The sequence below is a fragment of the Anser brachyrhynchus genome, assembly GCF_964034855.1.
Source record: "Anser brachyrhynchus genome assembly, chromosome: 1".
In the NCBI taxonomy this organism is placed as follows: domain Eukaryota; kingdom Metazoa; phylum Chordata; class Aves; order Anseriformes; family Anatidae; genus Anser; species Anser brachyrhynchus.
Genome location: NC_137694.1, coordinates 135559908 through 135586858, shown reverse-complemented (window position 1 = coordinate 135586858; position 26951 = coordinate 135559908). Strand labels below are relative to the sequence as shown.

Below are 26951 nucleotides of genomic sequence, written 5' to 3'. Positions count from 1 at the left end.
TTTAAAGAGAAAATATTTAAAAGTGTATGCATGTAATTGCCCAGTAAGACCATATACAGAAGAGATTTAAAACAGAACTAAGGTTTCGGTTAGGAACATACACAGCCATATGTATCTCCAACTAGGAGACCTGGGACAGGGTATGGACAGAATTAGTACGACTACAGATGAAGACAAGCAGGAAATTAGCTGAAAGGGATCACGTCTTTTGCCATGAAGCAGACTGACCTAAAGGTACTCTTACTAGTCTTCCTATCCTAAAGGCAGCTTTTACAAACATTTATAGGTTACCCCTCATTTGTGTAGCGACAAATGGCATGTACATTCCACAAAAACAGAAACTGTATTCCCCGCATCCATATGGGCTCCCCTACATTGGATTATTTTCAGAAACAAAAGCATTACTATTGCATTATAGATACTTTTAAATTAAAGTTTTGAAGTTTATGAAGATAAATAGAAGGTAACTGTGACCAATTCACACAATTTTGGAGACCAAACCAGTATGAAAACAAATTCATCTTTAGTAAGGTATGTCTCTATTGCAAAAGCACTACTTAGCTTAGAAAAAATAAATTTACTTAAAACTATACATATTAAATTTTTGAGATTATACAGCTGCATGTGTTTGAAGGAGGAAATAAAATGGGTAGTACTAACAAAATCTGAACGTACAGAAGCAGACATTGCTTCTTCCCTAAAACAAAGAGATTGCAACTGTCCTCATGATTTAAAACTGCCTTCTGCAAATCCTACCCTGCAAGCCTATTTGATCAAGAAACTTTTTTTTTTTAAGAAGATTTAATTTTTTCCACACAAAATGGGTTCAAACGTTGGCTGAGGATAATGCATTTCTGAATGTGCTTTACTATGCTCTTTAGGACCAGATGAACAGCTTAAATACAATAAGACAATAGGCTTGCGTTCTTCTGCTTTTGGTAGGTCATACACAATCAGAAAATATTTATAAAATGGAGGTAATAAAAATCTCTGAGTCTTGCTGTTCAGTACCATTCTGAACATTGGTGTTATGTCTGAACAGACTTCTGTTCTCATTGAAGTTTTATGCTCCGAGATATTAAAAAAAAAAAACACAACAATCCCCCCCCCCCCCCCCAACAACAAAACTTCATCTTATCTTTATAAACACTTCTGCAGCTTTTCTCTGCTTAAACGTAATTTTATTCTTCCTGAAAAGTGTTCTGTCAAATTATCATAAGCCTCTGAAGGTCAATTTCTAAAGCACTGAACATTACCTGTAGCTCTCAGAGTTCAGTGAACAGGATATGGCATATGTTCCTGTCTGTGACATTAATACATGCAGAAAGAAGTCAGATTTTCCTAGACTAAAGAGCATAGCAAACTGTGACACTCCATGCTCAAAACCAACATACGTTAAATGCAAAGTTCATTTACTGATAATAATCTTCTTTAAAAGCAACTCTTACAGAACTGCATCCAGATAAACAAGCTTTTTACAGGTTTTCTAAATACGCATGGCTCCATTACTGCTTAGGAAGGTAACCGAGTGGAGCACGTATGCTGTTTCCAAAAGCTTGTGAGTAGCTCCAAACCCTCAGAATTCTAAGTGAATAAGTTTCTGCCATACTGACAAAACATCATTGAATTAGAAACTCAGGCTACACCAGATCAGCGTTAAAGAAGAAATTTTTAATAGCATTATTCACATTTCTACTTATGCTAAAAGTTATCCTTTGTATAAACAAGTAAGCAAGTAAGCCAGCCACAGGTGTTTTGACAGCACAAAAGTAATGTACCTCATTTCTACCTGTAGAAATGCTGTCGTACAGATCTGGAAGTCATACAGCTATCCTATTTTCATTGCATACAGAACCTAATGCATCTAAAAATGCTGGTGCAAAACTTTCTGTTTTAATTACTTCTTTTTCTAACAAAAACAGTTAATAGAATAATTCAATCCCTACCACATGAATCCTAGATACAATCTATGTATGAACAGAAATACATGGTTATGTGCTGAAGAGGCTTTTAATTATTATTTGTTACCTCCCTAGATTTTCCATCATTTTGAGTTCTATAAAGTTTTGTAAGTATTAAGAGCTCAACTTAAAAAGCACATTTAAAAACCTAACACTTCGATTTTAAACAGCTGTGGATTTTAGGTATTAAGACTGAAAATTTTGAACTTGCACTTAAGGAAATCAATACAAGGTGAATAGTAACAGAACAAGATATCAGTGGGTTCATTACCTGCTGACTTACTTCAACTTATTTCCAACTGACTATTTTCTGTAGACAATCAGATTGTTATAGCATTCTGAGAAATTCATAAATGAGCTCGACAAAAGTTTCAAGAAAATATATTTATTCAATTTTAGCAAAGGAAGAAAACATAAAAAATAACTATTCCTATGCACAAGATATTTTAATATCACAAACATCACACTTCTGTTAAAAAAATAAATAGTATTTTAAATTTAGAAAGACTGCATTCACTGAAAAGGGCAAGAGCTTTTATTGTTTAAAAAAATACTCAGAGTAAAAGTGCAAATATTTTATTTCTTGTGGCTAGCGCTGAGTTCAAATCCTCTAGAGCATTGTAGAATATACATTAGACTAGCAACATTGTAAACACCTGATGAGCATGCACAACAATTATACTAACTGAAGAATACAGACTAATTTTTCATGATACAACCATGATGAGTCTCTCAAATAATATCAGATAAGACTTCCAAATTTCTGTAATTATGGTAACACAAGCTCACCAAGTTAAAGTCCAGTGCTGCAGCAAAATGGATCTAAATTTGAGTTACCTCAAAACAAAACAATTACCAGGCAAGTACAGTTCCCATTCTGACGTGTTTATACAGCTCTTCGGGATGGAATTGATACTTTCTTGGCAGAAGCTGAAGCAATTCCAGCTGAGATTTTTATTTCGATAAACAGAAATTGTGACAGCAATCTAGGATAGGTAAGGATACCTATAGCTGTGCTTCAACAGCCACCAGGTTTTATTTTCTATGTGCTGTCTATTCAAACCAGTTTTCTTTTAGTAAAAAATGAACAGCATCATCAAATCCATTTTGGTACAGTGATTCCATTTTCTCTTGGTTTGGTGGGAACATAGCTTGATTAAGTCTTACTAGGTTGGCCAGAGACAGCTGCAACAGAGAGAAGTGATAGAAATTAATATATTAAAGCAACTTATGTTAGACTTGACTGTGTTTCTGTTCAGTTATCTGTTCCATGTAGCATATGTAAAAACAAAACACCAGCATGGCTAAGTCTATACTAGTAAATCACACATGTTCAGGTACGTTGCTGAGAACCAACACAAACTGGCACAAATTCATAGCCTCTAAGACAAGCTATCTGACTGTAAAACTGCCCAGAGTTTCTGAAACATTTTAAGTACGGACGCATTCCAGGAACTGTCTCGGGGAGTGGTAGCTGACACAAGCTAAACTTGTGTAAGGATTTTGACCGCTTCCTAATGTGAACAATCACATTCTCCAGAATATGTCATAATAGAGGGTGGTGAGGCCCTGGAACAGGCTGCCCAGAGAGGATGTGGATGCCCCATCCCTGGAGGCATTCAAGGCCAGGCTGGATGCGGCTCTGGCAGCCTGCTCTAGTGGTTGGCAACCCTGCCCAGAGCAGGGGAGTTGAAACTAGATGATCTTTAAGGTCCTTTTCAACCCACAGAATTACAGAATCATCTAGGTTGGAAGAGACCTCCAAGATCACTGAGTCCAACCTCTGACCTAACACTAACAAGTCCTCCACTAAACCGTATCACTAAGGGCTACATCTAAACGTCTTTTAAAGACCTCCAGGGATGGTGACTCAAGCACTCCCCTGGGCAGCCTATTCCAATGCCTAACAACCCTTTCAGTAAAGAAGTTCTTCCTAACATCCAACCTAAAACTCCCCTGTCGCAACTTTAGCCCATTCTCCCTCGTCATGTCACCAGGCATGTGGGAGAAAAGACCAACCCCCACCTCGCTACAGCCTCCTTTAAGGTACCTATAGAGAGCAATAAGGTCGCCCCTGAGCCTCCTCTTCTCCAGGCTGAACAATCCCAGCTCCCTCAGCCGCTCCTCATAAGACTTGTTCTCCAGACCCCTCACCAGCTTCGTTGCCCTTCTCTGGACTCGCTCAAGCACCTCCATGTCCTTCTTGTAGCGAGGGGCCCAAAACTGAACACAGTACTCAAGGTGCAGCCTCACCAGAGCTGAGTACAGGGGGACAATCACTTCCCTAGCCCTGCCGGCCACACTGTTTCTTATACAGGCCAGGATGCTGTTGGCCTTCTTGGCCACCTGCGCACACTGCTGGCTCATATTCGGCCGACTATCAACCAATACTCCCAGGTCCTTCTCTGCCAGGCAGCTTTCCAACCACTCCTCTCCCAGCATGTAGTGCTGCTTGGGGTTGTTGTGCCCGAGGATGCAGGACCCGGCACTTGGCCTTGTTGAACTTCATACAGTTGGCCTCAGCCCATTGGTCCAGCCTATCCAGATCCTCCTGCAGAGCCTTCCTACCCTCAAGCAGATCGACACACGCACCTAACTTGGTGTCATCTGCAACTTACTGAGGGTGCACTCGATCCCCTCATCCAGATCATCGATAAAGATGTTAAAGAGGACTGGCCCCAGTACTGAGCCCTGGGGGACACCACTAGTGACCGGCCTCCAACTGGATTTAACTCCATTCACCACAACTCTTTGGGCCCAGCTATCCAGCCAGTTTTTAACCCAATGAAGCATACGCCAGTCCAAGCCATGAGCAGCCAGTTTCTTCACAAGAATGCTGTGGAAAAGTGTCAAAAGCCTTACTGAAGTCAAGGTAGACCACATGCACAGCCTTTCCCTCAACTACTAAATGCGTCACTTTGTCACAGAAGGAGATCAGGTTCGTGAAGCAGGACCTGTTGCCCATGCTGACTGGGCCTGATCGCCTGGTTGCCCTGCAAGTGCCGCGTGATGACACTCAAGATAATCTGCTCCATGAGTTTCCCTGGTGGTGAAGTCAAACTAACAGGCCTATAGTCTTCCGGGTCTACCCTCCAGCCCTTCACGTAGGCGGGCATCACGTTTGCTAGCCGCCAGTCTACTGGGACCTTCCCTGATAGCCAGGACTGCTGAAAAAATGATGGAAAGTGGCTTAGCCAGCTCCTCCGCCAGTTCTCAGTACCCTCGGGTGGATCCCATCCAGCCCCATCAACTTGCGTACATTTAAGTGTTGTAGCAGGTTGCCAACCCTTTCCTTGTGGATTGTGGGGGCCACATTCTGCTCCCCATCCCCTTCCACCAGCTCAGGGTACTGGGTATCCAGAGAACTTGTCACTGTGATAATAGAATCACAGAATGGCTTGGGTTGGAAAGGTCCTTAAAGACCATCCAGTTCCAACACCACTGCCATGGGAATGGACACCTCCCACTAGACCACATTACTCAAAGCCCCATCCAGCCCAGCAAAACATTCCCAGTCGATGTTTTACGTATGAGTACAAATGCAGCTTCTTACTTCCGACAAAGTAAAAATTACTTAACATCTTAAAGGGTCACTTTGTTGACCTTCCTGGTAAACTAGGAAGATTTTAGAACTTTGTTTTTAAATAAAGACATTATTAAGTTGTTTACAGGAAAACTACAAACAGATTTAATAAAGATTTAAATACTTCATTTATATGAATAATTTAATATCTACTTTAGCCATATACTTTATCTATAGAAATACTGCAACACAGTGCCAAAATCATCATCATTTGAAAAAAAATTTACATTTTGACACTAATAGAGGGATGATGTTCAAAGAGAGAACACTCTTCACATTCCAATCCAGATACAAAGCCAGATAGACAACTCTTCATTTTATACAGATTATGATATTGCTGAAAGAAAATTTTTCTTAGTTCACATTTTTACAGCTCTAAAACACAAGGGTGCTTTAAAAAGAATATTTTAAACGTTGTACAAAATTTTACACAAGTCTGCATTTGGAGGATCCAAGCAGCAATGCAACTACGCAATTAATTCTCAAAATTAATCCACTCATCAACTCATTTTCTTCCTCTAGATGCATCAGATACTAGACACAAGCCGCAACCAAGAAACATAAACTATGCATGTTATCAGTAAAATAAGTATTCTCGTGCTTTATGATCATTTACCAAGTACTATGATGCTTAAAATCTCTGTGGAACACTACAAAGATTCAGAAATTGTCACAGTCTAGGACACCAGAGAACATTATTTTTTACTCAAATTCAGAAAACACATTAAGAACTGTCAAAGTGAAACTTAAGATGTGTAGCAAATATTGCTAAACATTCTTTTTTCTTTCTAATGAAATTTTGTTGATAGTAATGATAAATCTACTGCCTTCAGTATTTTCTTTCATCATGACAAAGGATGCAATACTGTGGTAAAAGTTTGTGAGAAAAAGCTTGCAGAGACAGAAATGTCAACAATGAAAAGGAGGTCATAAAAATCAGTCTAAGCCTTAGTCATTACACACAAACATTTTTGTAACATCAAACAAAAATTCGGGAAAAGTGTAGTGGTTACAAGGTTCAAAATCTTAACATAAGCTCTCCCGAGCAATGAAGTGTCAAGTGTATATCATTTCAAATGTACAACTTAAAACTCATATTTTAAATTCAGTTAGAGCAGCTCATTTCAGTATGTTTGAATGGATGAGCTAGTTTCCCTCTCCTGAGGTATTTTAGGGAAGTCTTAAGTTTTTTTTTTTCTCTGTAAACACTGCCTAGCCAAAGACAAATGATATGTAAAGCAAGTCTAGATTATTTAAATTGAATAACCTGTGACATACTTGCTCTATTTTGTACTAGATAAATACTTTTCAACCCTTCTGACAAAATTTATTCTACATTTTTCCTCTCCCTTCTGTTTAAGGGAATATTTACACTCCATGTCAAAACAGAAAATGCCAAAAATGTTATATAAAAGTAATGTATATACAGAAAACAAACAATCAAAAATAAGCATAAACTTAACTACTCAACTACCTTTTCTTCTTCTGAAGTTATTAAATAAACCAGCAACTCACCATTAAATCTTGTTTTGCAAGTTTAACATAAAGATCCACGCGTCCTTTATCTTGTGGACAGATATCTAATCGACCGCTGAAAGGAGAAATTGTCACGGTTCGTCCAGCAGGCAAGATAGGAAGGCCATTGGTAAGGCCACCATCAACCCACTTCTACTGAAAAATAAAAGTATTTTCAAAGTAGCTTTAGTACAATATGGTCATAATCAAATACTTCATCCTTTCTGTTCCAGTCTCCTCGACAACCACTTTCAAGAAAATTAGGAAGTTTTCTTCTCAGAATACCATGAGTAAGCAACTTGGAGGATAAGAGGCATAAAAATCAAGGAACTGACAATGTACATACACAGTGTTCAACAATGTGTAAATATATTTATAAATTCTCCAGACACCTAAATGTTTTAATCAAGCTAAGGCGGCTTGTTTAGTTGATTAACAAAATGCCCCACAGAGTTTAAAAATACAAATTTTATGTCAACAGGTAAGGAAAAGGTAAGATCATTACTACGACACATGAACCATTCCAGGTAAGGTATACTCCTGTCTTGCAAAGTAGAAGCTGGACAATGTACATATATGCTGGTAAAGTGACTGCATGAGCTGAAACACACTGTCCTGGTTCCAGTTAGGACAGAGTTAAGTAGCTCATAGTAGCTGGTAGGGTGCTATGTTTTGGATTAGGATGAGAAGAGCGCTGATAACATGCTGATGTTTTAATTGTTGCAGAGCAGTGTTTACACCAGGCCAAGGACTTTTCGGCTTCTTGCTCTGTCCTGCCAGCGAGCAGGCTGGGGGTGCAGCAGGAGCTGGGAGGGGACAGACCCAGGACAGCTGACCCAAACTGGCCGAAGGGGTATTCCATACCATCTGACGTCATGCTAAACAATATATAGGGGTGGCTGGCCGGGGTGGGGGGGCCGGCTGCTCGGGAATAGGCTGGGCATCGGTCAGCGGGTGGTGAGCAATTGCATTGTGCATCACTTGTTTTCTTACACATTATTATTGTTAATACTATTATCATTATCACTATTATTATTATTATTGTTATTATTATTTTCCTGTCTTAATAAACTGTCTTTATCTCAACTCACAGGCTTCACTTTCCCGTTTCTCTCCCCCATCCCAGAGAGGGAGGGGGGAGGGTGAGCGAACGGCTGTGTGGTGTTTAGCTGCCAGCCGGGTTAAACCACAACACACACATAACTTCTCTTACTGTCTCCTAGAGTCTCATGTTTCCTTACATCCAAAAACACTATCATGCATCACACCACAAAGACAGCAGTAGATGGAAAGCAGAGAATAAAAAAGTGGGAAGGAGCTAGACATCCATGGCAAACCACAGGGAGTAGACACCAAGTCTGCTACAAGAGTTGAGTATAGGAGAGAACAAGCAAGAAAAAACAAAGCAACCAATGAATTTCTTGCAGATTGTCACATACTTCTTGATTCTCAAGACAGTCCAGAAGTACAAGACTGATTTTTATAGAGGCCACAGCCAAATTCCATCCCAGCATAACCAAGGACAGCTGCAAACTTTACCCCTAAGTCTTCATTTGCATGAACACCGTGTTGATTTTGTTGGTTGTGAAACTTTTAGCTAATAGGTTTGTAGTTAGGCACATGAAATACTATTCTGTTAGTGTTCAGTTTTTACACTGACCCTACTTGAATCATAAACAAAGTGAAAAAGACCTGAATTCTGGAAAATCACCAACTAAAAGTCAATTATCTCATGATACTATAGACAGCGATCTCAAGCAAGAACTACTGGAGTTCTTGCTCCAGAAGCAGTAGGCTGTATGTAATGTAATCTACTTACTTACCAGTAGATTGCTTTTACAAAACCATTCTGTAAAAACTAACTACAGTGATACAACACTATAGCTTCATCATGAGAAACAGTCAACTCAGTCATCTGAAGATCTTTATTTAGCTCAAAGATTAACCTTGCCAGAGGTTCAGAAGACACCAACCCAACTCAAATAAAGGTTATGGCACTTGGAGCACGTTTGGTCCATGTAGAAGTGTACAAGAAATGAGTCCCACTGCTTCCAGGAAACGCTTGTTTCAACAAAAGACAGCATGCACAAGTATGCATAGCAGAGGGCCTCTCTGCTGTTATTGGAAGTGTAGTCCATGGGCATCTTAAATACCCAATCCAGGTAAAAACCTAGCCCACTGTGGTTAAGATCATTAACAGACTTAAGTTCTCAGATGCTCTCTTTGTATTACACACCCTTTTCCTTCAGGTTATTTTTAGGCCTATCAAACCAAAACAAAACACACTATGAACAGATCGTTGCAATGGCTACACTACCGTGCAATTTACCCATTTCACCCCAGACATCTAGTCTCCTGGCATGCTTTGTGCAGATATGCCAGCTTATTCTAGCATAAGCCAAACGCTTCCTGACAAAAAGAAAACTAAAGTGCAATGCTGGGAACAATTCCCACCAGGGTTCACTCTCTACAGGCAGTATGTACAAGATAATAGGTTTGACTCCTTTTTGATAGTATTCCAGCAAAAGTGCATCAACATACTCCCTTACATATCACACAATAAATAGCTCAGAAAACATACTATGTTTTAAAAAATTACTCTCAGACAACTTGTTGATATCTATTCAGGTGACACAGGTAGCCCTGCAATGATCCCAACCAACTGTTCTAAAGCACACATACAGCTAGTAGACACAAGCAGCTGTCAGGGCACAAGCCTGATTCCATGCTGCCATGGGCCATATGGTCTAGGGAATTTCCTCCCTGAAACTAGTGTAAATGCAGACAGTCAGAATTTTGATCCGTTACAGCAGAACTTCCAGAAAACTTGGAATATGATGCTAACATGATAGGTGGGCTTGCAAAGCCTAGTCAATATCCAATCCATCGTACAGGCATCAGTGCTTACCGTATCGGGATCACAAGGTGCCGTTCCACATACCTGGCTCTACACTGCACACTCTAGGACGCCTACCCACACAACCTCATCATCCACTATTCCGAGCCACAGAAATACAATTGCAATAAAGATTCTAAGGTTTTTTGCTCTCGCACTGCTCAAAGTGTTTTGGACCAGAAGTCACTTCTATTTACAGGCAACAGTTTTCTCAGATAAATAAAAGAATCCCAAACCACAAATGCACTGTATGAGAAGTCAGTGCAGATACACAGAACTAATCCATTACAACAAAGAATAAATGAAACCAACCTATTTCCCAGAAACTACCTTTGATGAATCTGACTTAATGAGAGTAGTAAGAAGCTTTGAGAATGACAAGCAGTTTTAAATAACAGAAAACTAACTGCCCTAAAATATTCATTGATTTAACTTCTGAATACAAAAAATAAAGCTAGGCAGGAATGAGAACTGTCCACTAAGAAAAGGCTGAAGGTGTTTCAGTAAATACCACAAAACCCAGGCAAATCATAATAGCAATGTTCATCCAGTAAAACAGGTTTTAAATCAATTTGGACAAAACTCTGATCCAACTTTTCAATTCTTTAATTGACAACAACATAAGAGGTTTAACAAAGACACTCCCTTCTCTTTAAGTAGTGGCAGAATGAACCTCAAACATCCATGTATGTCTCAGAAACATACAAATACTCCAATCACCAAAATCTTGAGACTCTGGCAAGCTGCAAACCAGTCTCCATTTAACTCAAGCAGTCAGGCATACTGATTTGAACCCTAGAGGCATTTTAGCTGATATCTATTGCTGTATAAGTAATTCTAAAGCTGAAAAGCTTTCTGACATTCAAAATGAACTCAAAGTCCCTAGATATAAATAATTTCTAGGGACAAATGGGTACAATTTAGCAGTGATGGTTTGTTGTTGTTTTTTTTTTTTTGCATGGTGGTCATGGGAATGAATGATACTCTCAAGACATCACTTTGATGCATATGAGTGTGCTGGGTCTGGTTGGGATGGAGTTAACTTTCCCTGCAGCAGCCCATACCGTGTTGTGCTCTGCACTTGTAGCTGTAACAGCACTGGTATCACACCAGTGTTGTGTCTATTGCTGCACAATACTGGCACCATATCAGGACTCCCTCCAAGCCCCCAAGAGCCAGCAGTCTGGGGGTGGGCAAGTGATGGGGAGGGGACATCGCCAGGGCAGCTGACCTAAACCAACCATAGGGATATTCCATACAATATGATGTCACACTCAGCAATAAAAAGTGGAAAAGGGGAAGCAGTGAGGGGGCTCTCGTGGTGGAAGCTTCTGTCCTCCTGAACAACCGTTAACGCGTATTGCTTCCCAGGACATGGCCGAACATCACTCATTGATGGGAAGTAGAGAGTAACTTTTTTTCCTCTCTCTCTGTGCTTCCACATGGCCTTCCCCCCCCCCCCCCCCCCCCCGCCTTTTCCCTTTAAATAAATCATCCTTATCTCAAACCTTGAGCTCTTTGTGTCGTATTTTCTCTCCCTCCCTCTTTGAGGAAGAGAGCGGCCGTGGTGGAACTCGGCTCCCTGCCTGAGTAAAACCACCACAATGAGGAAAAGAAAGGAAAAAGTATAGTGTATCTTAAAAAGAGCACGAAATTTTTCTGCGTCTAGTGATTACAGACTAAATCAAATTTTTTTTACAATGTAAATATATTTTGTAAAAAAAAAAAAGTTCTTGGAGCTAAGTAAGCTATAGGATAAAGGTAAAAAGGTTTTCCTATAGTAGTGTATGCCTTTCAAAACTTCATAGCCTTGCATGATAGGGAGAATATAAAGATTATTCTTTAATGTTTGTTCAGAGCTAAGAGTTTTGGAAGTGCTTGGTGAGGCATGTTTTCAAGTTCTCAACAGAATTATAACACATACATAGACACAGGTGCTTCAGGAGTGTACAGGCTGCCAAGACCTCTCTTATCATTCCTTCCATTACACAGAAAAGCAGAGTGATGATTCTTTTAGTTGCAGTGTTTTAGAGTTGGCAACACAGCTTGTCATAAGAAGCATCTTTACTAAGGGAGACTTCTTCTCATTGTAAATGTTAAACATATCGAGGGAACAGCTCCACACTGAAGACATCGCTTCAGTCTCAGCACTCCTAATTTTTGAAATAACATAGGAACAAACTCTTACCATCTTCCATGGTGTTAACCTCCAGTGTCCATAGAAACAATAACTTCTACAAAATACAGTACTGCAATCCCCACCTAACTTCCCTTAAGATTAAACAATTATACCATAAATGAAGGATGCTCTTGAAAAAAAAAAACAAAAAGAAAAAGAATAAAAACAGAACTCAAACATAATGAAACATTACCTCTCCTTTATATTCCACTGGCTTCATTCCTGCATACACTGGTATAAAACTACTTGCTAGCAGGACCTAGAGAAAAGAAAAGGAGGAGGCATAGAGGAGGAGAGTGTAGATAAGGCAACAAAATAATTCTGAACCAGTAACTATTTTCATACCTATTTATCTCTATTAAAGAATATAGAAGTAGCAAATAAATACATTAGTTTTACATATAATCATTACCATCTTAAAAAGTCTTGCTGCTGGGGGTTCTCAAAACGTGATTAAAATAATTCAGTAGGTTTAATGATGACAAGGACAATTTTCAAAGCAAAGTTATCAGAAATTGATTGACTTATTGATTAATATGATACAGGAGTATGAATTTAATCTCACACAACGTCAAGTAAATCTTTGATTTTGCAGAAATGCATATATTCTAAAAAAATGCAGTACAGAGTATTGGCAAAAAAAAGAAGCCAATCCAATCATTCTTCTGGCATGTAAATGCAGTGTTTAATAATCTAATAAATCAGATTTTGGAAGTAATTCAAAATTTCCAAAATATTACAAACAGCCTGAAAATTCACATATGTACATCCTTCATGAGTTTAATACTTTATATTTAGTATGTTCCAGTATTAACAAATTCCTACTTGTTCTTCTGCAAGCCTACACTGTTGTCTACTGCAGTTCTCAATTTTTTTTTTTTTTTTTTTTTTTTTTAAGACCGAGACACCTCTTCTGTTAAGTGTAGATGTGCGCACACACATAACTTTCTACCCACCATCATAGATCCACACAGGATCTATGAATGTGTGTGTGGCATGCACCTACTTATATGTACATGTACCCAAACATCCATCTATAATCTACAAAATTAGTATACTACACCTCAAAGACGCTGAGGTGTATGTCAGAAATTTTAATATAGCTAAATATGGTCCATATGCATGCCATGTGCTCGTGTGTGGGTATGAGAAGCAGATCTGAGGAACAGAAGCAGGTTACAAACAGCGGTATATACGATGTGAAAGGCAATCAGGTGCAAACAACAACAACAAAAACAACAACCCATGAAGATTACATAAAAAATGCCCAACCTTTCAGCCACATCTCTCCTCCACAAACAAATATGGATTAAGGCTCTATATGAAGGCTTTAACTCTCACTTTGACAGCTCTTTTCCTTGCTTATTTCTCTTCCCAGTGATCTAAAGCACCAGAGATTTGTCTGAACTTGCACAGAAAGGCTGTGTCTTCTATTTTTCAAAAGTGAAACATTAGCTATTTCTCTACCAGAAAAGCCTTCCCATGACAAAACCCTAAGAAAAGGTGTACCTCAAACCCACTTCTCTAAGCATCTAGAAGGACAGGGAAAGAAGGAATTCCTCTTCAAAGCTTCCTGCTTATTCTATTTTCTCCTTTATTCTGCAATATCTTAGTGTGTTCTATTAAAATGCAACCAATTATTAGAACATTTTCTTTACACGCACCTGAATTCCTCCTACTGTTTTATATCAGCTTATGTTTACAATCATGATACAGATTTTTAAAGACAGTATGACTACTCTCCAAAAACTGCCTTTTTTTTTTTTTTAAAGACAGGAATTCTTTTTGTTCGCTTTCTTTTGTGATTGAGCATAGTAAGTGATATGAGTGAAATAAGAGATGCAAAAATGACGAACAGAATTGTTAGAAAACTTGAAGATTCTCTATTTTATTCTAACCTACTAAGTAATTAATCATTAGTTACTCTGTTGGTGTTGGTTTTTTTTTAGTAGGCTTTAAAGTAGTACAAGTGGTACTAGCACAAGGTAGTACTTCTAAAACAAAGAAAGGAAACACATTATAAATACATTTTAGCAAAATCTCTGAAACTTCGGAATCAAATTCTGCTTGTTGTCATACCACTATAGTGTAAGTGAGCACTTGACTAAAAAAACAGTTATTTATTGTATACCTAATAACATACTCCTATGCATTGAAGAATCTCATGCATTTTTATTTAAAGCAACTACATGCAACTTCATTACCTTAATGAGGTCCTCTCTGGAGGCAAAACTTGAAAACAAGTAATTTTTCCCATTTCTCACGTTGGTGACTGACACGTAGAGACGATTTTCAGCTATCTCATGTGCATTAGAAGGAAGAATAGACTCTATGCCTTCCCTAGAACGAAGAAAGTAGTAAACATTATTCACCACTATTATTTAAAGATCTTGCAAATATGTTACAGGATAAAGAAAGAAAGTTGAGCTCCCCACAGCATGGAAAAAATATGCTTACCCTCCATTTTTATTTAGAAAGCTTCACAAAAATATATTTAATAGATACATTAAGTCTAAGTACCTAAGTCTTTTCATAAAATCATAACCAGGCGTTACTGCACCGAAGTCCAATTTTCTAATTTCCTCTGCAAATCCATAGGTAAACTGTTCACATTTCTGAAAATTAAAATATTCACCATTAAGGATGTTTTCATTACAGAAAGTAAATTTAACTGTGGTATCTAGAATATACTAACAGCTAAGACTTTAGTCAATATAACACCATATTAAGATATTTTCCTGTATGTGCTTGTAACAAGATATGTATAACAAATTGTTGATCTTGTCATAAGAACTAATTTGTAAGAAAGCATATATAACAATTCTTAATGAAGCAATAACAATAAATAAAAGGAAAACAAACAACAAACACGACACCAAAAAAAAAACAAAAACAAAAAACACACCTCCCTATGAGTGAAATACTACATTTACTACAGCTGATGGAAGACAAAGGATCAAAAGACCAGCTGAAGAAAAACAGGTTATAGATTCCACAGCACAGAGAACATTTTTTTCATGAGCTGAAATGCCTAGTGTTAATGACTGTGGAAAGATAGCTTGGAATGTGAGCTATACAAACTCCAAAAGAAGTAAAAGAATATGAAATATTTATTTTTTAGCAAAAAAGACTCTTAAGCCCTGAATTTAGGAAAACCCTGAAATACAATCTTATCCAACTTTTTGAAACTGGTACTCAATAAACATACTGTGCGTCTATGCTTACAAGACTGTAGAAACTGTCTATAAATAGTTTGGGGTTCTTGGCTTATTAGCTTCTTGCATGAAGAACAAATATATTGATAGCAACAAAATAAATGATTGACATGAGTGGTGAAATTCAAAAAGATGATAGGTGAATGTGTTGTGTTGAGGAGGGAGTATATGGAAGAAGCAACAGGGAAAGAGTTGGGGTGAGGGCCAGCACAAGACGAGGAGCGAGCTGGCTGGGGCAGTTTAACTCCCTCACATCACTTGAACTCTAAGTACGATAGAGCACTTTCCTAAGTGAAAGGTAGAGATGTGGTTCTTGCATCCACTTTTCCTGTATGGCCTTCTAACAAATGTATCAAAAATGCTAGTCAGGATTAAGACTTCTATACCTCTTAAAGCAATGATCCCTGTAAAGACTCATGCTAATTCATTAAACATAGGTTAAATTTGAACTTTTACTCTAGGTGGAACTTCACTTACCAAGGACAGAAGAAACCCACAAACTTCTACAGATTATAGAAGCATCTCAGGAATACTATCTTTAGATCTAAAATGTCTTAATAAAGTGACTAAAGTGACAGGGAAGTAGGAGTAATAGGGAGCTGGACAACTCCAAATGAATGACAGAACTTCTTTTCATACTACAAAAGCTAAGAAGTGATCATACCTAGACTCTCAATTCTTGCTGTCAAAAGGGACGACTTCTTGCAGCTATAAATTATTTATAATTTTTAGTGCCAGAAACTTTAAACAGTGCATCTAAATTTTAAATAGGGACTGAGGACATGTTTAGAAATGGTAAGTACTTGTATTGATTTAAGCAAACTTGACATCTAACATGATCAAGTACTTCTGAAAGGAATAGGTAATTATCTGTAACTGTAAGCCTTCATACATTTGAAAATCTGTCCCTAGAATTCTCAAGTCCCTTGCCTTTTCAATAGTGACAAAAATCTAAGACACATCAGAAATGCATTTACAAGCTGTCATATTAGAACAGCAATAGTCAAAACAAGAAATCCTCAGTGTTACATTGTCTCCTAGTTCATAAAACTTTGTATTAGAGCTTTGAGACCATGAAATGGAGAAAACTCCTAATTACAGCTTGTGTAACACAGCCATCACTCCGAAAATAAATAAAACCTAATAGATGTCAGAATTACAATAGTGGATATCAGATATTTCAACAGTTAGAAATACATAATAAATGTAATAATATATTTATGCTGATATGAAAAGTTAGTAGAAATTTCAATAAAAATAAATAAATGATATTAAAATGCAGTATTTTCTATTCAGCACACAACACTGCCCTTACTTAAATGCCATGAGAATTAGGAAATATTTCTGACCCACCTTTAAATATTTCTCAATTTTCCATTCAAACAATATAATAGAATAACTAAAATGCCAGTAAGAAAATTAAAGGGCTAAAAAGTTTAGACACACTTTTCAGTTTATGCTAAAATGGTATTTTCAAGGTAAAGCCCATCAGACTCAATGTAACTGACAATTTCCACAAAAATAAAAACCAAAAATTCTTCTCATATATTTGCTTAGAAATATCTTTGTAACCTGTATCAGCCTGGGAACAAATTCTCCTGCCCAGAACCTAGAATAAAGTAGAAACATTTCCTTGGGGTAATAAAAGGCTAGCTGCTTACCATATGGGAAATTAGTACTTATCATATAGGAAAACTGGATTAGAGGTAAGTATTATACTAGGTGAAGTTGAAACTGAACTACTACTAAACAAAGGTTACAGAAAAGGAAAAAAAAAACTGTATAGAACATATATAATGTTATCTTCACAACAGATTGGAACTTGGCTAATATCAAACCATACAAAGAATGCACTTGATGGGGCAGGGGTGGAAAGAAGCCAAGGGAAGAACTTACTGTTGAAAGCAACAGAAGTATAGCTAACTCTGCAAGCTAAATTTGTGTCATAGCAGGAACAAAATAAAGAATTCAGTGGCAAAACACAGTCTTAGCTGACACCATTGTTTGAATCAAAAGCCATTAAAGTCTTTACAGAGTCTTTACAGATAGGCATAGAAAAAGTTATCTGATGTTCACTAGATTGAAACCTAAGGGTACTTAGAACAAATAAATTATCTAGCAGTCCAACCCCTTCCAATAATGCTGTTTCTGATCACTGAAGAATATTAAAGAAATATTAACATTTCAGCAAGGCAGAGTCCTCTACATATATTAAAGCAAACTTTCTACAGGCACATCAGGAGGGTGAAGCAGCCTTAAGCTATGGGGAAAAACAATCAAACGTAACAAAACTGGATAAAAGGTAATGTTTTCACAGAAAGCCTGTTATAGAGCAGTCATTGAATATCACTTTGCTGTCTTTACATTACACCACATCCATGGTGAGAAAAGAGTGACTTAAAACCATTGCCCCTTGTCCTGTCACTACAGTCCTTGGTAAAGTTTTCTCCACCTTCCTTATAAGCCCCCTTTATGTATTGAAAGGTTGCTATAAGGTCTCCCTGGAACTTTCTTTTCTCCAACCTGAAAAACAAAAACAGCTCTCTGAGCCTTTCTTCATAGGAGGGATGTTTGAGCCCTCTGACTATTTTTGTGGCCCTCCTCTGAACCTACTGTAACAGGTCTCTCTCTCTCATATACTGGGGACCCCAGAACTGGGTGCAGTACTCCAGATGAAGTCTCATGAGTGCAGAGCGGAAAAATCATCTCCCTTGACTTGCTGGCCACACTTTTTTTTTTTTTTTTTTTTTTTATATGGGCCCAGAATACAATTGGCTTTCTGGGCTGCACGTGCACACAGCCATCTCATGACGACTTTTTCATCCACTAGTATCCCCAGGTCCTTCTCTGCGGGTCTGCCCTCTATCAATTCATCCCCCGGTCTGTACACCTCTGCCCCACACAGGTTGCACCTGGCCTTGCTGAACTTCATGAGATTTGCATAGGCCTCATTAAGCCTGTCAAGGACTCTCTGGATGCCATCCGTTACCTTTCATGTATCAGCTGCACCACTCAGTTTGATGGCAACTGCAAACTTGCTGAGTGTGTAATTAATCTCACTATCTGTGTCATCACTGATGAAGATATTAAATAGTATTGGTCCTTGCACAGACCCTTTAGGGACACCACTTGTATCTGTTTTCCACATGGACACTGAGCTGTGGACTGTAGCTCTTTGGCTTAACAGCCACATCCAATTCTTTATCTATCTAACAGTCCACCCATCTAACATACCCCTCCAATTTAGTAGCAAGGATGTGTGGGACTATATCAAATGCCTAACAGAAGGCCTAACATGTATGTGACATGCTAGAACAATAGCTTGTAAGGGTTAATCCTCCTTTGGCATACAGTGCTGCTATTGCTACTTAGCCCTGAGTCTAAAGCTGGTGCTGTCTAAAGCTCTCTAATGGAGCACAAACTGCAAGGAGCCTATGAAAATGCGAGCCCGTGCGTGGTGTTTTGACTTTAAGAATAGTCATCACTCATTTTAAACTCGTCTCACAAAGGATGGTGCCATACATTTGCTTAACAAAGCCTGCATCTAGCCAAGAATGCACAATGATTAAATAAAATACAGACACATTTTGTCATACTAGAACTGAAATATATCTGGTTGCATACAACTCAGCATTCAGACACACACTATATTTACATAGCTTAAAATATACAGTCCACACAATTTTCTACTATAAACTGAGCACCAACTTTTGTCATAAATTCTTACTTCATAAACATTTTTTGTCCATGCTTCACAGATTTTGTTAATGAAAACACATAAATGAGTCCTGTTTCTTTACAAGAAGCAAGAAAAAATATTTACATTTAAGCAACTTAATGGTAGATGAGTATATTTTTAAAATATTCTTTGAAAATGATCATGTCCTATACTTATGAGTTTATTAATTTACCTCTATATTTTCTGGTACTGCTAATAGGACAGTGGCAGCCAGGGATCCCGCAGAAGCTCCAGCATAATCTTTAACAACTTTCAGTAACTTCTTACCATGTCTGTAAAGAGCAGCTGCTGCCCCCAAGTGGTAAATACCCAGAAACCCACAAGCTGCAAATGACAGATTGATATGTTTCATTTTTGCTGTGGAAATAAAGTTTTGCAGTCAGGAAAAGGACCAGTTACTTTTATCTTATAACACAAACCTATTTTTTGGCAAAGAATACATAATATTTAATACCTATATAAAAAGCGGTTTATTTTTAAATCGTAAGCACTTTTGATTACCAAATACCTCAAATAAGTAGCCGTTCAAGTTTATCATCCCCAAAAATTGAGAACCACCATTCTAAAATCCTTAGCACAAATCCCTTTTTCAATCAGGACATTAAAAACCCATCTATATATAACATAACTGCACATTTTCGTATAATTTGTCAAAGAAATATAGAAGTAGCAACTTAAAAGTATTAAAAGTTATGCTGGAGAGAGAACACAGCCCCCCCCCCCAGAGTCAGAATCAAATTAATTACAAAACTGCTGGCCACTCAAGTATCATCATTATCCCCTTATATGTACAGTCTTGAACCCAATATAATTCTCCAGAGAAGCGATTTTTGTCCTTCCATCTTCGGAGTTCATTTACTTACTAGTACTAGTATTCAGTAATTGACAAATTCTTATGAAGCCATTTCTTATTTAGAAAGGAAAAACACAGAACATATCACTGGTACTATTAAAAAGAAGACAGAAAAAACACTGAGGTAAAATATAAATACGAAGCAGAAGTTTGCTCATGAATGTGTGAACACACTCAAAGCATCAAGCACAGAAAAAGAGAAAGCATAAGTTCAGATTGTTAGGGGTGGTTTATTAAAAAAGAAAAAATGTAAGGCTATATATTTTATTAGCTCTTTTTTTTCTGCAAATAATTACAATTGTAAGAGCAAGATATTCTACATTTGCACAGATTCACAAGACATTGTACAGGTTATCTTCGTATTGAATTTAAAAATAAAATCTTGTACATTTGGGTACACATCTATATGAATGGGACTAAATACATCAGTACACTCAGGAATATACCTGATTGTTTCGGTTATAATAATGAGATAGCTGATGACATTTTTATTTTGGAAACCACCTACAGACACTCTGGTGTCAGTTCTGATGAAGAGAGGGAGACATACAGCAACAGATTTTTGGCTAGGTTGCTCTTCAGCTCAATGATGGGAGGAGTAGAAAAGATGAGGGTAAGCAGAACTTTCTAAAACCAGCAGATACGGAGACATGCTAAACTTAACTGCTTTACCTACAGTATGTTTAAATTCAGACTGCAAATGGGCCTTTCTCTCTGTTTAAGCATAAGGATTACTATTTCCCTTTAGAAAAAAAAAAAAGGAGAGTATCAGGGCATTCCACTTGCTGTTTTAGGACAGTCATTCTGCTAAAACACCACACTCTCATAAGGTAATTTATCAACTGCATTTTATCCCCCTTTACACAGGAAACACTTGCATATGCATTAGCGAGTATGAACACCTGTAGCTTGCATCTAACACATTCAGTACTGATAGCATGGAGTTCAGGGTGATTTTTGCTTTGGGAATATGAGAAAAAGGCATTTGCAATGAAGCAAATGATAGACCATGTAAATTCTTCTAAAAAACGCTCTTTAAATTACAAGAAAAAAATCACAGCATAGAAGTTAAAAAAAAAAAAGTTTGGTCAAGATTTTACTGGAAAAAAAGAAGCAATACTAAAAGCAATCTTCAGAGTGAAAACTAAAATAGAAATATGATGCCATGATGTGCTTACTTTTGGGCTAGTTAAACTCTTGGAAGTTTAATTAACTCCTGCAGCTGTTTCCATGCCCTCTACAAATATGGGGCAAAATGCTTACATCAAGGGCCATTCTGACAAAATGTGACATGAGTTAAAGCAATTTTATTATTAGGTAGGAAGAAACCCAAGTATGGAAAAGTTAACTCCCATTTTTGTTCAAAAAAGATTTCAGGCTCAATAAAACACTAATGTGAAACATTACATTAAATAAGGACCACACTTATGTAGTTGAATAGTCATAACATTAACAAGGAAAGCAATAGTTCACAAATCCCAGGGATTACTTCTCAGGGAAGTTACATGAATCCAACAGGTGACTTAAGTCAAGACTTCAGCAAAAACTGCTGAAAAAATACTGACTGAAGTGAAATGTCCTTGCCTTCTCTTATAAGGCTTCTTAACAAAGCTTCATCTTCCTATATGAGCTTCAGTTCTATTGAATTATCAGTTATTGTGAGTAACCACTGTTCTTGAATGACACAGCATTACTCTACGACAAGTTATTTTTTTAACAGTTAGATCCCATACACTCCTCTTTCTTCATTCCCCTCCCAATGGGCAGAAAGGGAAATTACTGGATGAGTATTTACATCAGTTTCTTGACTGACAAAAGAATTCAGCATGATATGAACAAGCAAGAAGAAAAAGAGATTTCACATAAAGAACTACTGTTGAAGACAACTGCGGAGCCTGATACTCTGTTAAGAATAAGTTGATTGCCAGTCCAAACGGATAAAATGAAGGCATTATTCTAATGCAACCCCAAAAGCAGTCAAAAACAATTCAAAAAGAAAAACAAAGAACAAAACAGAATTACCTGATACACTGGGTTTGTATGTCTAACATTACAACAATGCTTTACAAATTTCCCAAGAAGATTTCAAATCAACACTAGCAACAGCATTGCTGCGTTATCACAGCACTGCATTTTTATTAATTTGGGTCAGTTCCCAGGTCTACATTATATATTGTTTCATATACATGAAATTTAAAAGTACTTCAGAACAAACATTAGTTGGCAGATTACACTCGGGTTCAAGAGGCAGATCCAGTTGTTAAAGCTAGCTGCATGACTGAGAAAACCCTTCAACCTTTCAACGAGGAAAAAAATCATTACAAATAATCTTAATTACAGAGAAGAAATAGCAGAAGAGAAAAATCTTATTCAGCAGTAGGCATCTACTTGCAGGGAGGTTTGCACACTGAATTGAGGGCCTCTTAAAAAAAATCCTACTAAAAAAAAAAACAACACATACGTACGAACAAACAAACCACACTGCAAGAAGAAACCTATAACAAAGCAGTTAACCTGCAAATATGATACAGATGAATAGAAACCATGGTTCTACCACAGGCTATCTGCCTGACAGATGCAGTTAAGCAATGTTGTTTGACCTTGCAAAGTATTCCCTGAATAAGAGGAAAAGATGAGACAGCATTAGGTGAGTGCCCTGTAAAATCAGAAAAAGGAAACCAATATACTCACTTTTATAAGAATATAAACTGTCTCATTTCTTTTGATTCTTGCAAATTTGTCATAGTGCACTTGATTTGCAAGTTAGTGTATTTCAGACAGTATGATTCAAAAGATTCTTCTGCTTTGATGTTCGGGTAGATCAGTGTTCTTTTGATCGGAAAGAATAGTAGCGTTATAACAATTTTAAAGAGGACATACAGAGAAATGTAATCAAGTGTACAGTATAATTATTCCCTGCCAGTTTCTAACAGAACACTGGAAAGAGGAGCACTGTCACTTCTGGGCATAGGCCTTTTTTTTTTTTTTCAGCTGACTGAGCAAATAGCAGAAGCCTTGCTATCTTAGAAATGGTACAAAACACCTGTTCCACAAGACTTCAGAATAAATATTATTTGAGGGTTTAACAGAAGTTCTTAAAGATATTATTATCTTCTTAAAGATATTATTTATTAATTCAAAAATTATCATATTGGCATGCCTTCAGAAAAAAAAAGATTAAATGCACCTTACAAGATGAACAAACACATTTCAGCAGAGCTCTGTACAGTATATACACTGTAGAGATCTGACTTATAAACAGGACATACCAAATGCATTTGCCTGCCACTGCTTTTGAAAAACACTGTCATCTTACATGACTGGCAATTTCAAAATATTTCAGCCAGACACAGGGGCATGTATGGTTCTGTTGCCTATGAGAAAAATAAAAATTTAACAGAAGTACAAGAAACTAGAAGGAAGGACACTGGAGCTGTTCAATCTCCCTACTTTATAGATAGTGCAAAAGCATTCAGGAATAAACATAACCCTAGGACTTCTCTTTAAAAGATTCTCATATCTGCAAAACAAATTCATTGGCAATTAAAAATGTATTTGGAGGGGAATACTTTATACTCAGTCATATCTCAACCATTTCTAATGCAAATTGACAAGAAAGTGTATATATAAAGGGACAAGCTTCTACAGCAGAATTAGATTGTATTACAATATAGCTTTTTCAGGGTACTCTTTTCTTAGTTGTCATGAGCAAGAAATGGCACAACAATTTCTCATATTGATGGTCCCTGAACAATGTAATTATATAAACAGTATATGATCTCAATGCCTTAACCAGTTGTAACTACCTCCCTGACATCCCGTTTCTAAACAAGACCTGGAAATGCCTACAGCAACTGACTGGAACCCTTTACAAATAAAAATTAAATATACACAGAATGAGAATGAATGACCAAGCACCCTGAAGCACAGGAGCTAAAAACTACCGTGAAGTAGTTTGAGATATAATGGATGACACATAGCAGGACATTTGAAAATCTGTTATTAGCTAGGAACGAGAAAACAAACAAAGGTATGGAAGAACTAGTTAGGTGAGCAGAGAGGCTAAAATAAAGGCCATGTTTGTTACTATAAAGGCACAAGAATATCTTAAATTTACCCAAATCAGAAATCAGCACTCACAAAGGAATGTTTAACTGTTTTTCATGTTTAGAGCAGGAAAAAAGTTCACTAGCACCACACACTATTCACAGCCTTCAGTAAAGATTCAAGGAATTGATTTTTCCCATCAAAAACAGGCTCACACAAAATGATAACCCATCCAACAGACTGTACTCTAATTAAGGATCACCACAGTTGCTAGAATGATAAAACTAAGTTTTGCATATATCCCGTCACAATGAATAAGCATTGTACAAGTTTGATGAAGTTGAAGGAAAAAAATACAATAATTTAAAAAATCAGTATATGATCCAATCAGGCATTAATACTCTTAGGAAAATTACATGAGTCTTTGCAAGACATAAAAAAACATATATGTTCTCCTTAAAACTAGAAAAATAAATAAAACACGTGATGTCAAACTTTCAAATTAATAATTTAGACTATCTTGATCATTAATACAAGTTATCTAGAAAGGATGGGAAAAGCTTGCTTTTAAGATGGTGGGAAAAGTTTTAATACCTTCTAACTCACGTTGTCTTCCATCACATTCTTCACTGGGACTCTTTCCAGCATCTGCTTTAGTTCCTTCTGCACTAACAGCAACTGTTGTATCTATTACCGATGGTTTAACATTTACCTCAGAAACCTACAATGTTATAATAAAATAGGAATATTTAAAACTGAAAGAACAAGTATATATAAGAAAAAAAAAGAATTATACTCAAATAGATTTTAACAGTCTATTAAAATAGTCATAAAACCATGCAGAATAATTTCTCAGAATTGCTTAGCCCTCATTTAACTAGTTGAAACCACAATCTATTATTTATAAACTATGTGCAGCAATTTCTATTTTAAAGATAAACTTAATTAGACATCTAGATAAAGAGAAGCGTTACAACTTAGAACAGTCAAGTCTCTGAGATTAGCCTTAATTTTGTGTCCTTTCCCACAAAGTTTGTTAATATCCACAGATTTACTAATCAAATTCTTATTTTTATTTTATCAATCCAGTAAACACAGACTTGTTTTTTTCCCCTGTGCAATACTGTATTAGTAAAGATAGTTTTCTGGAGAACTCTGGTCCTATTCTTCACTAAAGGGTTTTTCAAGGACTAGTAAGGCTGTCAGCCATGGTTCAGGATTGTCTGGAGCATAACTTGAAACAAATTAATGTTTCTCCCCAGCTCAGAATTACAAGATACAAAAAAAGTTCATTCTACAACACTGGTTCTCCTGCAACTTCTTGCTGCCTGGCCCTTAATCTTTATTTATAAAAGGCATCTTCAATTCATAAAGATGTTTTTTATAGGCATCAAAAGATACCTATGATGAAAATTTAGGCCTGTAGGTTCTAAAAGAACTGATGCACCATCATTGTATCGTTGCATATCACTTATACCTAGAACACCACAAAAGTAAATACTTACCTGGCATTTAAGTCTGTCATGTGGTGCTGTTATGGTGCAATAATTTAGAAATCCAATCCAGAACTTCTGGGTTTGTGGAAATACACAACTACACAGTCTGCCTTCTTTAAACTGACATAACTGTATTTGAGCAGTACAGAGACTTCTAACAGTCCACATTTTCTTAAAAGTAACCTCTAGATCAAGATGATGACACTCTCAGAAGCTGTTTTACCATGGAGCTACACAGGGAATATCAACAGACGACCTCTTGGACACGACAATTACACAGTAGAAACTTCCTCTCTTCTAAACATAACCTGTTTAAAAACATGAAGAAACAAAACAAAAACAGAACATGAAGTAGCTGAAAGGTAGCTGCACACCAAGGCCCTGACCCTATAAACATGGCTCCCTTCACAGCCCCCTCACATTTAGCTTTCAAGGGATCACAACCCAAAACATAGATGTGTTAACAGTTGATTTGTAAGAAAATGTAACAGTTTCAGGCAGAACTTTTCAGTTGCTACTCCTCTCTCCCTCCAGCACCCATCTAGCACTGTGCTATTCACCACCAACCATAAACTGAGTTATTCATTTCAAAAACAGGAAGAACTACCGTTGATAATACTGCAGAGACCAAACAAACAAAGCCTCCCTTATAATTAACAACATGAACAGGTGGTTCTTTCTGCCCCTGCCGAAAAATTTGACAGGCCTGTTCCAGCCACTTAAGCCAACTGCCCGCAAAACCAAAGTGGCGATGCCGGAGCCTGGTGAGACTCAGGCTTGCTGGTCAGTACCAGAAAAACCTCGTGCTTTTCTGTGCTGCAAGGGTCTCACGGGAGCTACGCACAGATCAAGCTGTAAATCTGGTTTACACCCAGCAAGACTCGGACTCTAAAGGATAATACACAGAAATACAATTGCTTGAACAGGCTATTGCCCTGACTACCAGTGCAAAACAAACAGCACTGTTCTGAGTGGACAGGGTCTCAGCTCCACATTTAATCCCACTCAGGTGAGCTTCAATTTATCTATTTCATCTCGTGGGCCGTAAATTGAGGCTTACAAAGCAATTTGACCGTTCCTCCCTCCCCCCACGCCCAGTAAACAACCGCCATCAACAAGCGACACAGAGCTCAAACTGCGAGACCCACTCTTCACGTGTGACATCTACAGAAAGCCAGCCGACAATATCAGCGATCGCGACGTTAAGAAAAGCCACGAAATCTTTTACACTCGAGCCAGAAAGCCAATTTTTCAGCGGGCCTCCTCCTTTCCAACTTTAACCTTAAACACACACACACACACGCCCTCTTTTCTCCCCGCCCCTCCCTGCGGCGGAGCCAAGATGGCGGCGGGTGCCGCGGGCAGCCCGAGCCGCACCCCGCCCGCGGCGCCCAGCGCCGGCCGCTCCGCCTCGGCCCGCACCTAACCTCGCCCCGCACCTAACCTCGCGAGACCGCGGCGAGGCTT

At 37.7% G+C, this 26951-nt stretch overlaps 1 protein-coding gene across 10 annotated transcripts; it reads right to left on the bottom strand.

Annotated features, from left to right (window-relative positions):
- Positions 1-1650: 1650 nt before the first annotated feature.
- PNPLA4 (patatin like domain 4, phospholipase and triacylglycerol lipase) lies at positions 1651-26951 on the bottom strand. Of its 10 annotated transcripts, none has more exons than XM_080577154.1 (9): positions 26929-26951; positions 25494-25792; positions 24583-24709; positions 19261-19445; positions 14655-14749; positions 14339-14474; positions 12328-12393; positions 7060-7212; positions 1651-3146 (listed from the first exon to the last, which is right to left on the bottom strand). In XM_080577154.1, exons 2-9 carry the CDS (start codon positions 25650-25652, stop codon positions 3015-3017), a joined length of 1053 nt encoding a protein of 350 aa, XP_080433280.1. In that variant the 5' UTR covers positions 25653-25792; positions 26929-26951; the 3' UTR covers positions 1651-3014. The 10 variants fall into 10 exon arrangements, with proteins under 10 accessions (XP_080433280.1, XP_080433274.1, XP_080433281.1 ...); XM_080577148.1 differs by lacking the exon at positions 26929-26951 and adding an exon at positions 26633-26893; XM_080577155.1 differs by lacking the exon at positions 26929-26951 and adding an exon at positions 26633-26893 and having other exon boundaries at positions 19261-19412.